This window comes from Pyxicephalus adspersus, chromosome 7 (assembly GCF_032062135.1).
Source record: "Pyxicephalus adspersus chromosome 7, UCB_Pads_2.0, whole genome shotgun sequence".
NCBI lineage: Eukaryota > Metazoa > Chordata > Amphibia > Anura > Pyxicephalidae > Pyxicephalus > Pyxicephalus adspersus.
The window spans coordinates 70,908,737-70,922,214 of NC_092864.1; the positions used below are offsets into that span (position 1 = coordinate 70,908,737).

Sequence of the window (13,478 nt, forward strand, 5' to 3'; positions counted from 1 at the left end):
CACCTGTCAAATCAATATTAGGCTATAGCTAGTTACACACTTCCAATAATTATTGTTAGAAAATGAACGATTACGACTGATCAACGATTATGCACGAATATACTTGAACAATCATATTGTGCACAATTCTGTACATGCTGTAACAATATGATTGTTCATATATAATCCACCAACAGTTTCCACACGCTAGATACAATCGTTTGAACGATGCAGGGAGGGACATGTAAAGGAGAAAGTGTACCGCAGAAACATTCACGATCACTGAACGACCATACACGATAGATAGTGAAAGATCGTCGGCCAATCAGATCCACCGTGGCGGTCATTCATTTCCAACGACAATCCTCGTTCGATGGTGTCCTTGGTCCCTTTTTTTGGCCAATCGGTTGTTCATCAGTTGTTTCTAACGATAATTATTGGACGTGTGTATGCAGCTTTAGTCTACACGGACTGCATTCCCATGAGCTAATCTACACCAGGACATTTCCTTCAGGCACATTTTTGAGCGTTATCTTAAACGTTGCTTGCAACATTTAAAAAATTAAAGATGTAAATTAGATGTAAATATATGTGGGAACAATTTGGGGGTGAATTTAAGCGGTTTGGCAATGGAGAAATGCTTTTCCTGGGCATACAGAACATCACGTTTATTGTGTTCAGCTGTTGCCCATTAGGTAGGCCTTTTATGGGGACTGTTCAACGCCTTCTGAAGGGTGGCTCTATAGCATTGTATCAACTCACTATATGAAATATTAAGACATATAGGAGAAAATAACCCATCTGGATAATACTGGGTAGGTAGAAACCTGAAGCACAACATTTGGCAAGTGGTTGCAAGGAAAGTTCACTCGGATCACGGGGGTTCCGTTGAACTTCCTCCCATTCCGGTCGTAATTTTGGTGATTGTTGTGTAGTTCACGGCATATCCTCTGTCTCCAAGCCCCATTCTCAAAGAAGTGATGGTCCATCTTCCAATGTAGCAAACGCTTTGGTCATCGGTAGAAATTTTCATCTAGCCATGATTGTTGCTTGTGATAGATTTGCATAAATGGTGATGCGCGATTAAGAATCTGGTAGCACTTCCATATTTCTTGTGGCTCGTAGTAGCTTTTCTTGTAAAAAGTGTAAGAAGGGAATTCTTGCAATCACATCTCTAGGAGCTTTTTCTGGTAGGCGAGTAAGTTTTGGTAATCTGTGTGCTCTATCATCATTTTGGTGGGGGAAAACTCTGCTAGCACAGATGCAATTAATTGTTGCAAGTGATTATTTTGCTATGATCATTGCTGCTATGTGTATTGCTAGGCCTTAACAATTACAGAGGAACCGGATTTTGTCGGTGAAACGGGCCAAATATAGTATTGAGACTTACCTGGTGTTGAAAAACATCAATGACATGTATGATGCTCTTGATATTCACCGTTAAGTAAATAGGAAGTTTTTATTATTTAAATATATCTAATAAAAATTATATTAATTTTATTATGTGGTAAGTGTTTACAAAGAAATTAAAACGCCTAAAAAGTCCTGAGTACGTGCAATTTTGCCAATTTTGTAGAACTGTATGTAATTTTTGGATGTGGCGTTATTGCTCAAGTTAAGTAATGCTGAGCAACACAAGTTTTTTTGATTTGAGTAGGTACTATGTTTAATCACACCCCTGTTAGTTACCATTGTTCCTTCACATTCTCCACTAAGAAATATCTTCTTCCCCATCTAGGGAGCAAGCATGGCCCTGTTGTTTCCCCCATTCCCACTGAGCACTATTGTTCTTTCCTTTGTTACTCTACTTTCTCCTCTCTGAGGTCTAATATTCCTCTTCTCCCTCCACTAGCAATAAGTGTCCCCCCCCCCCCCACACACACACACCCTGCTGCACACCATTGTACCCTTCTGTGGGCACTATCTATTATTCCCTTATGCTTGGTACTATTCTTTCCATCTACCCCAAGCTGGGCACTACTGTTTCCCCATCTACTGGTACAGTGGGACCTGAGTTCCTCCTTGACGCTGAACAATGCCCTCATGTGGAAAAAGATCCTGGTCCAATTCCTGGATGATGCAGTTGACTTTCCCAATGTTTCTCAGACCTGAATTCAATAGAGACCCTTTGGGACATTATGTATCAGTGCTCCTTACTTTGTCAAGTAGTGCTACAGATAGTCCAGGAAATTACTGATGCCCAAATCTAGGTCTGGAAGCGAGATCCCCAGAGCACCACCCACTATGTCCTGACTTTCTTGGGAGTACATACAGGCCATAGATAGGTGCCATTTATACTACTGAGGCACATTACAAGCTGTTGCTTTGAAAATCACTCACCTCCGATCTTTCTGTGATAGAATAGATAGAAAAAGCAGCAAAAACTGGTGAAAGTGAGAATTTTCAATAAGGAAGTCCGAAAAACTGATTTATTATAAATTTTTATATTATAAATCCTATACTGAAAAGAGAACAATTGTTATCAATGTTTGACTAAATGGTATGAAAGTTTAAATAAACTGTAAGTATAATTCAACAGATTAACAATATGAATTTGATTATTTGTAGTGCTAGTTTCCAGGTTTGAATGTCGGCCAGAACATCATCTGCATGCAATTTTCAGGTTCTTCCTGTGTTTGTGTGGGTTTCCTCGGGGTACTCCAGTTTCCATTCTCAAAAAAATGCAGTTAGGTAATCGGCTTACCCCTAAACTGACCTTAGACTGTATTAAAGACATATGACTATGGTAGGGATATTAGATTGTCACCTTTTTGAGGGACAGCTAGTGACATGACTATGGACTTTGTAAAGCGCTGCTGTTGGTGCTAAATAGTGGCTAATAAGAATATTATGCCATGGTTATCTGAAAACAGGTCTAAAAGATCACTATAAAAATACGTATTGTAACAGAATGTCTTGTAGAAAAATCACCAAGCAGACATGTTACTAGTTTCTTCTTTTTGTAAAAAGTTACCATGCTGTCTTGCTATATGCTGTTTTGTAAATAACCCAGAAAATCGAAGGGAAACAAAATTTGATAACCTAAGCTGCGCACACACGTGCAATTCTGGTCATTGGAAAAGATCTTTTATGATCCTTTCCAACGATAAGAACCGCACAATGCATGAACGAGTGCTGTACATACAGCACTGTTCTGCTCTATGCATATGGGAGGGGGGAAGCGGCAGAGTGGCACCCCGCTGTGCGCTCTCCCCCTTCCCTTGCATTAGGATCGCTCATCGTTCGTCATCTGTGAATCCGCCAGGACGGATCCACAGGTGATGAGCGACGTGGGCTGTACACATGGCAGATTTTCACCCGATTTCGAGGCGAGAAAGATTTGACGTCTGTACGTAGCTTTATTAGTTCATAAGACACAACATAAGAACATATAGTATATATGAAAAATAAAATATTTTTGTCAGTTTTACATAATTTTACAAATATGTTGGAAGTGAGAATTTTCAATAAGGAAATCTGAAATGCAGAAACCAGATTTCAGTTTACTATAGTCAAATTAGTTAAAATGTCTGTCGAGTTAAAGGAAATAAACATATGCAACATCTCTGAAAGTCATGTTGTGGGCTGACAATGAACAGCATTTTTGTGAAGTGGTTTGCTAAATTACTCAAATTCACCTATTTTTTCATTTTCTCAACATTAATCATTATGCAGTGAAAAACAACGTGTTAATCTAATATAAACTCCTTTAAAATTGCTTTCCATTTTATAATTAGGAGACCAAAATTAAGTAAAAAGTTCATTCCTCAGGTTTACATGTACTTTAAGAAATAATGATATGAATTAATGAGATCTGCATAATCATTGCACTTGCTTATTAGAAAATAATTGGTCGTTTCAAAATCATGCATTGAGAGGACTTTTACTTTATAAAGTTTGTTTAATCAATGAGTGTTCCATGTTCCAAAGTAATTTATAACACAGACACTAATAAACATGCTACATTTTTGAAAACTGTTTATTAAAAAACATGGTTATAAACAATGGATATATTTGTGGGTTTATTGTGGAAAATGCAATTATCTAATTCATGATATTCAGAACTTCTGGTGTTACAAGTAATAGTTTAATACTAATAGGGAAAAACTTAGTGAATGACCTACCACATATACTAAGTTTGTATTGAATGTACTAAATTATTAATCTTTCATTACAGATTTGAATGATTTATGATCATACACAGTATATACTGAATTAAAATAAGACAGTGAACCAAATGGGAAGTTAAACTCATGCAAATAAATGATCTGGCATTCCTTTTTTGTCTACAAATATTTTTGACAGTTATGAATTAACATTTATGAATGTTAAAACCCTAGGTCACAAATATTCCCATTAGATTGTGTTAATGATGAGTAGGGAAAAAATAAATGCAATAAGATGAGTACGAAATTACTATACAGCCCTGAGTAATCATTAGCAAGGGGCTAGAATTATATATATATATCTCAAGACACAGATTGAATCCAGGTTTCACAGATTTAAAGATATCTCTAGATTCCTCTACTTTCAAGTGTAGCCCTAAGCATGACCAAAGACAAAATATTAGAAGGTTTACTAACTTCCCTGAAATACACATCCCCTCCTTAATGCTAAAAATATTTGACACTGATACTGAATAATGTGACTTGATACAGTCACGTGTGGTACCTCCATACATTATTGAATGACATTGGGTTCAGTGAAGCACACCATTCCAAGTTTTTTAAAGATTTTTTGCATGTTACAGAAAAACAAAAATATCAGCCAATACGTCTTTAGTCCTGCTCCGACCAGATGTACCCTTGGGTTGTCCCCTGCCTATGGCAATTTTTAGGTAACTTTACACATAAAGATTGCTGTTGGCAAGGGTAATCATCTTAAAAAGTTTGTGGCACATGCAAGGGTTTGCACACACATGCTAACATTCAAAGTGATTGCTTCCTTTAAAATTAGGTAAACTGTTGTAAAATAAAAATGTGAACATCTACTTTAGTGTGGACAGTCATTGAGATTATCAATTATACTTTAGGTAACATATTTGCTAATATTAACCTCCCTAGAGTGTGACTTGGGGTTGAAAAAAGTTGCTAAAAGTGGTAACCCCGAGTCACACTCGGGGTATGTAAACCTTAGTAAATAGAGCCTTACCTGATCCACCGGCGTCCCCGGCCATCCAGCGATGCGATGCGTTGCGTCTTCTTTCTTCTTCTGCACACGATGAGTCATCGGGGAGTTCCCGGTGACATCGGTGCATGTGTTTGTTGCCAGCTGGGCGGGAAATTCAAAATCCATTTGTATTGCATTCAATACAAAATAAATGCAATACATTGGATTTATATGCGTATTGTCTTTAATGAACATTTACAGTATAATATAATAATAAGAGTATATTATTTGTTTTTTCAAAATTTAAAAAAAAACTATTCATATTTTTTAATTTATTCAATTTATTGTTTTTACAAGATTTTGTGTTTCAAACTTTATTATACTCATACTAATATATTATACTGTAAAATAAATTTTCATGAAAAACAATGTACCCCTTTTAGACATATAAAACCGGAAAGAAATGAACCGCTAGGGAGGTTAAACTGGGAAAACAAATTTGCTTTGTAACTTTTTTTAAATGTCCTGTCCACAAAAATTACTAATCCTATTTAATGTACAGCACAGTGCTGCGTAATATGTTGCCGCTATATAAATCCTGTTTTTTAATAATAATAATAATATTAATAATAATATTAATCATCACTAATAGAAGAATTACATGGGTAGACTCTAAGCTTATTGTCTGCATTAATGTCATGTACTCATACTGGACCAGCAATCAATCATCACATGGTTGTTGGAGCATTTACTATGAATGAGACATTAGGCAAAGTGAACAGGACCTAGGTGTGGAGGTTTTTAGCATATAGTCTGTTCATCTTTGTGAATAAAGTTAAGCTTTGCTGAACTCAACCATCCAATCATGTGCAAGCAATCTGCTTTTTATTTATATTTCCTTGCACAGAATTGGGTATTTGGGATTGAGTTTACACTACATTCAGTAAGCCCTACATTCTCTTCCAAGGTTATTCTTGATTTGCTGAATTTATAGATAAAATTACCTAATTAGTAAATCCACCCACTTTTTTTGTGACAAACATCTGTTATAGCATTCACAATATAGAAGTATAAAAGTCATAAGTATGCTTCTCAAAAGTAGGATGTGTATAGGGAAGGAAACCCTTCACTTTGCTACACTTTATTAATCCACAAGAACGGCACTTAACCAGGTTAATGACGTCGAGCAAGTTTGACTACTACCCATGCATTAGAAACAATAAAAATGGCATACAAAAGGAAAAGGGTACAAAGGTTTAAAGTGTCTAAATTCAAGGCAGACATTCAAAACAACACAACAAAAAAAATAATGCAGTAATGCATTTACGAACAAAAAAATTTAAACATGGCTAGTACAAATAACCAAATGTGTCTTGGTAGCGGCATCTTGCAATATCCTGCATAGCAGCACTTAGGTTATTCAGGTGTATTGCATTCATGTGATCGTGTCAGGAACATACATTGCAACTAAGGTACCTTCCAGTGATTTTGAGATGCCTTGGAAGATAATTCTTTTAGGAGTAAATGTCTTGTTTTCATAGAATCACTTTTTCAGTAGAAAGTTAATGTTTTGAAGAATTTGCCCACAAAAGTGCCCTTTAATTTTTTCCATTAAAATGCATCCAGCACACAACTACTGTTTAGTTTCTATTAATCTTATTAATCAGATGAGTTGCAAAGAAAAATCAACGTGGTAAACGTGGTCAATGGTATCACGTCTGTCAACGTGGTCAATGGTATCTTGATTTTCTGTGCCATTATCACAACACAAAGGATCTGTCATTTTTCAGTAGGTAACCATTGCTGGGCATCAGGTCATTATATAAATAGTAAAAATGTTCTATAATTTCCCTTTAAACCTTTACCTATGAGAGCTGTTCTTGTGTTTAAAAATGTTAATGCTAGGAGGGGAAAACTCTTTCAGAATAAGGAATGATTGACACATGGGTTTATTGCCTGGCCATTAAAATGAAAAGTGTATATATAAAACAAAAAAAAAGTATTTCTGGGGTCCATTAAAATCTTCGTATTTAACATAAATGATCAACTATTTAAAGGCTTAACTGTGTTTAATATTAAAAAAGTGAGACTTCAGAGAACTTACTTCCAAACTTGTCCACTGATTTCCATTGAAAAAGAAACATTTCAACAAGTCCATGCTTGGGGCTTTGCATTTTAATTTTAACATGTACACTAATTATTATTTTACAATATGAAACATTTAGACCTAAAAAATGTTGCATAATATTTCACATATATGAAGAAATCACCAAAATGTGATCTGAAAATACAATGGGAAGTAGTCAAACCCAAGCTATGTTTTTTTTTAAATTAAGGATAGGCAATTTTTTCAGAGTTACCGAATAAGGTACTGTATGCACGACACAAATCATTTTCATTTCCATAATTTCCATTTCCTCTTTCTTTCATATTTTCTTTTTCCTATTTTTTTATGATGACCCAAGAAAATGTATTTGCCCAATAATATATACATTTATATATATAAATATGGCAAAGTGTTTTATACAAGATCAAGGGATAGCCTTCCAGACATTTGTCACTATAGAAATCCTTTTGTACTATAAACATGAAGACATGCAGATGTAGCAGACTACCATGCACTGATTCGAGTGCTACACATCAACATTTATGGTGCAGATAATCAAGATAAATATTTGTAACCTTAATGAGAAAAAAATCAGCTGTGGCAAAATGTTAAATTGTTTTTCTTAAAAAAAAAATTACATAATTCCGCTACATCTGTACCCATATTTTATTATATATCTATAGCTATATACTCGACTGATATAGCTACAAATGTAGCAGCCATATTGTGTTTTATACATGTCTATATACATAAGGTAGCAGTGTAAAATATCTGATATATTTTAGGCTATTTTGTGATATGCTACTATGCAAGTGCAGAAATTTAAAATAGTGAAACAATTACTGGATACATATATAAAATAATATCAGTCATTGACATGGAAATGACTAGAGCTTGGAATCAAAAGTAACTGTAAAACTGATTAAAATTAAATGTGACTAAGTCACAAATCTATTGTCTGTGAATAGGAATAGTAATGCTATCGTAACAACAACTTAATTTTATAAAGGAAAAATCCTATAACTAATTTAGTCTACACTATCTGCTTTTTTACACAAATAGACAGAAAATCTTTGATTTTTATTTTAATTCTATAAGTAAAAGTAATTTTTGTCAGCCCCTTGTGACTGTGCAAATGCATTCTTACATAAAACATTTTCTTTGTATTAAACTACATGCATACAGTATTGCTTATTTTGCTAGTAAAAACAATAGCTGATTAGTAACATAACAGGTTTTTTAGCTTAGTAAAGTAATGTCTTAGTGTGTAAAACACACTTAAAATATTAGCTGCCACAAATGAATCAGATTGGTCTATGACATGGCCTAGTCTGTCCTTATTTAGTAATGCTTAGTAACAAAAGAGTTTGCTACTTTGGGTATATCCTATTAACTTTACATATAATTCAGAGCTCCAACCCAAAACAAAAATATTCTAAACTGACAAGGCCCATACCTACAGAAAAAGGAGCTTCTTTGGGAATCAATTACATTAAAATAATTATATTTTTCTTTATAATTGCACATAACTCTACTGCTATTATGTTTTTAAGTTATTTGAAAACATTTAAGTTAATCAAGTAACAAAAGCATATTTATCCAGGTAGACAGAGATTAGTGGAAGCCCTAGGAATGTTATGTACAGAGAAAGCCAAGATTGCTTTTCCTAAGCATTGTTTACAAATCTTGTATTTTGTTGGCAGCTATATTGATTTTTCTTTTTTTGAGCAAGACATAATGCATACAGTAAACATTTAAACATCTGATTCAATACTAGGCATTTTCTTAAATACACGTCTATTGCTGCAGGAATTTACAACCCTTGGTGGTGGGTACATATTATTCTTGCTTGAAGCATAAGGCATGACATACTCTGAGACACAAATGTCATTGGGTACCCGTCCATCCCTTGAGGAATATGAAGCAGTAGATTTAATAGATGACCTCAAATAATTATCACTTCTTGCTTTAAAAGATGAAGACTGTTTATAAATGTCAGAGGAGCTTTGTCCATGATGATTTTGGTTTTCCTGATAAGAATGCAGGAAAGGGTTTTCAGATGAAATATCTGGGTAAAGGGACCTGCTACGCTTGGTTTCCTTTAAAGAGTGAGTGTAAAGTGGAGTCTTATTTCCCAAAAGTTTTTCGGAAGGAACAATAAGAAGGTTAGCAAAGGGGCTTTCTTGCAAATACCGTTCCTTATCTTTCAAACTTATGCTACGGGATGGCCTTCCAACATCAATTTCCCTGGGTTTATTTATGTTATCACAAGAATGCTGCCTGTTGATTCTTAACTTGTTCTTCTTCTGAAATTGTAGAGAATTGTTTTCAACCCAATTATGCTCAAAAACATCTTCAGAATGAATAGAGTTAGCAGTCTCATGTAGCATTCGGTCTTCATCAATGTCATATAGGTTTCCTATATGTAGGCAGTCGTCACATTTATAAGGGGACCCGGCAGAGTAGTGACCAGTATAACTGGGTACATTAGAAAGACAACTTCGACAGTGGGTCAAGTTTTGCCTTTGTCTGTCATTGACTTCTGTCAACGATGCATTTTTTTCCTTCAAACTATAATGTTTATTAAATAATTTGTACTGAATATCATTGTTTGGAAGACTGTTCTCATTGTGTAAAGGAGTCCTATTAATATGAAGAGAAGATTCTGATTTTTTGTAATTGTCATTGTGATCTTGATACACCTCGGGGTAATCATCCTCTTGAGCTGGGACATTGTCACCATACTGAGGCTGTTCCACTAAGAAATTAGGTTCTTTGTCCCCATTGATGGTATAAATTTTATCACGAGCAGATCTTTGTTTATTTTTTAAATAGGACAACTCGACTTCACTACAGTCCCTTGGAAATTTTGATATAGACCGTTTCCTTAGGTTATCCTTACTCTTGTGAGATTTGCCATTGCTTTCAGGATCTATCTGGCAGGTTGCTCTGCTTGATGTGTCAGATGCATCAGAAAAATGTCCATCTTCAGGAAGAAAGTGTTTGTTTTTGCTAGATGGTTTAGGATCTTCATTTTCATTTTCGTTTATTGAACCCTGATTCTGTCTCAAAGTTTCTACCGACTTTTTCCAAAGCTGTCTTGGTCTTGAATTAGCTTTTGGTTCTGCACTGACAGCAACCTCCACTGTGTTAGGGTTGGATTCATTTAATGTTAAGGGGTGTTGACCTTGAAACACATAATTGTTAAGATTGTCCTTGTGACGATTGCTAGGTAACATGGAGAGATCGTGTGCATTTTCAATATACAATTCTTTTTGCTGGAAAGGTCTGTTATCTGAATATATTAGATTTCCCTTGTCTAGAACAATATCCATCAACAGAGACCCTCTTGGAATATAATTAGTCGTCCTTTTAGGAGAATTACATTGAGAAGAGTTTAGATTGCTTAAATTAGCCATGTTTTTTGATGATCTTAACAACTTTAGCATGTTGGTTTGAGAAGCAGTAAAACTAAAATCTGGAGACTTTCTTTTTTCTTCTATATGCACTCCATGAATACAGCTGTAAATACCCTGGAAGAAAACATTAACACACATTAGTACCTTTTCAAACCTTTATAAAAAAAAGTTCCTAGATGCAGACGTTGTTGTGACTTTTTTTTTTGCCAATTTATTGTATTTTAATCTGGTACATTTGACCTGCAGTTTAGTTTAACTAGTTTGTAGTACTTAACTAAGAAATGAGCTAAACCCACACCCTTCACCAGCAACTTAATAAAATAATATTGGGTTCTATTTTTTCAAGTGTCAAGGACACAATAGTTTATTTCAATAACAAGAAGCTGAGTGTGGTAACGTGGTTTTCGTAAGACCTAGGGACACTAAAGTTGCATATAGAATTTAGATGAGATTCATTGCTAAAATGGGCCCATGAATCAAAACATGGGCACAGATCTAAACAGTTTAAAACTCAGATTGTGACTCTCCACTGTTCATAAACCACAAACTATGATTTATGCATGCTAAACATAAAGAATACAAAGGAACACACAAAGTACCCCAAGGGTAAAAACCAAGTCTGGACCACTTTGGATTTATAAAACAGGGTATCTGACGTTTTTCTGGTGGGTGTTATGCAAGTGGGTGTGGACTCACTGTGCCACTGACTGGGTATGCTCCAGAGGGGCGTGACTAAGCCGCTACCAGGTCTTCGCTAGAGCCTCTGATGGTGAGGATAGGCTTGGGCTGCGGGGTAGCTGCCAGGTGCCACTCCAGAGCAATCCCCAGGCTAGTGGCAGGTGACCACAGGAGTCAGGAAACCCAGTGCAAGCACCGAGGGGCTTGCGTGGCCAAGAGGACCAGAAACAAGGATCCAAGGTCAGGGTCAGGCGGCAATCAGGCAAAGTCCAAAAATGTAATCCGAGGTCAGGGTCAGGCAGCAAACAGGCAAAGTCCAAAAACGTAAGCAAGGTCCAGTACACAGCAAAGCAAAACAGAGAAAACACCTTAGCACTGAGAGTTACACAAGATAAACCAGAGATTGCTCAGGCAACTTCCTGTAGTAGGAGGTGCCTTTAAATACCTGCAGGAAACCACCCATGGGATGTAGAAAACAGAGGGCGTGTGTGTGTTACCTCATAGATTAGGAGAGACACACCCACGCCAGCTCAAACACCAGAGCAAGTCTCAGCATGAAGGAAACACAGGCATGGAACACAGGTAGTGGGTTACCTGAAAGATAGGACCCGGCGCCCGTGCCTGCAAATAGGAGCAGCTGCGCCGGCACGACCTGCAGTGCTAACAGTGGGATTGAAAACTGGTATTAAAATTATGGACCTAGAAAATTTCCACCAGCGAATGTTTGAGAGAATGTCAGAATCCCTTTTTTTTTTTAAATAGGGTCCTTTGTGTTGTTACATAGGGGGAGCTAAACCAGAGATTTAGTTGTAGGTTAAATATTATAATGTGGTATCCAAAAACTTCTAAAATACACACATTTGAATTTTGTATTTCGTTATACTTACTCTACTTATAGAGAACAATAATCCCGGTTTTCCGGAACAAACACCAGTAAAGCAGTATCTTAATTTCCAGTAAAACAGATGCTCCCAGACAAACGTAATCAGACTCAAAGCCATGGCTGCTGCCAGCATGTAGAAAACGCCTGCCATGTTATCAATATCCAGCTGACTGCTCATCACTTCATTCTTCTCATTATGACAGATGCCAGTGAGCCACAAAGTTTCTAGTTCCTCCATCTCACCTAAAGAAAACAAAATGAATAATAGAGCCTTTATTGTATTTGTTTAACAGATAAAAGTAAAGTTAACTGACTCTGATTACAAAGTACAGCCAACATTATTCTCAAATAAGTCACTTTTTGAAAAAAAAAGTTTTGTTTTTAACCTTTTTAGAACATTTTAGATATCTTAAAAGTATACTGACTACAGGATTTACAGGTGGATCTACTTCTATCTTTGGTGTTGGCAGAATCAAAAAAGAATTACAATGAGCTGGAATGATCACCAGGTTTTTCTAGAAGGATGTAAGAAAGAACACAATACCGACCAAGTGTAACCTACCACAATATATGCAAGACAATGTACATAAGATGCTAGATTTATTTTGAGGTTAACATACACTTAAATTACATGAATGATTTAAATAATTACATTGGAACTGGATCAGTTTTCTTGTTTACACTATTTAAAAATTGAAGTGCTGCTCTATAGCCTTAATTTATTAAAGTTCTCCAAGCCTGGAGAGAAGGCTGGACACTTTCATCGGTGAAGAACCTGGAATTGATTTCCTAAAAGTCGTTAGCTATTTGTTAGCAAATATTTTCAATCCAGGACCTGATCCATTCCAGGTTTTCTGGATCACACAGTTGCATCGATGAAAGTGTATTCTGTCCAGCCTTGGAGAACTTTAATAAATAAGGGCCTATGTGTGAGGTCCAGAAAAAAAAATGTAATTGTGTTTTAATGCATTTCCAGGGTTGCTGCTACTTTCATCTGGTTTATCACCTTCTAAAAACAGCCTTAAAGAAAGGTGATGCTTTCTGCCACCAAAATTTGTGTCAAATCCATATAAAGACTAATAATCTGCACATTTACAAAAGAGTGGCACTTTTTTATTTACCTTATTATTGTTTAGCTTTGTATTGACCTACAGGGCACTGCAATTGGCCTATGAAGAATAGAGCTGCTCAAACAATTCAGTTATTACTAATAATATTATTATTACACAGGATTTATATAGCGCCAACATATTACGCAGCTCTTTACAATGTCCATAGACATGTCACTAGCTGTCCCTCACAA

At 35.8% G+C, this 13,478-nt stretch overlaps 1 protein-coding gene across 1 annotated transcript in view; it reads right to left on the reverse strand.

Moving 5' to 3' along the window:
* Window positions 1–5,501: 5,501 nt before the first annotated feature.
* The window catches only part of GRIN2A (glutamate ionotropic receptor NMDA type subunit 2A), a 374,628-nt gene continuing 366,651 nt past the window's right edge, over window positions 5,502–13,478 (reverse strand). Inside the window, exons 13-14 of the mRNA XM_072418914.1 lie at window positions 12,180–12,418; window positions 5,502–10,728 (exon numbers count right to left, since the gene is read on the reverse strand). Coding sequence (XP_072275015.1) covers window positions 8,950–10,728; window positions 12,180–12,418 — 2,018 coding nt within the window. The 3' untranslated portion in view covers window positions 5,502–8,949. The remainder of the gene's footprint in view (window positions 10,729–12,179; window positions 12,419–13,478) is intronic.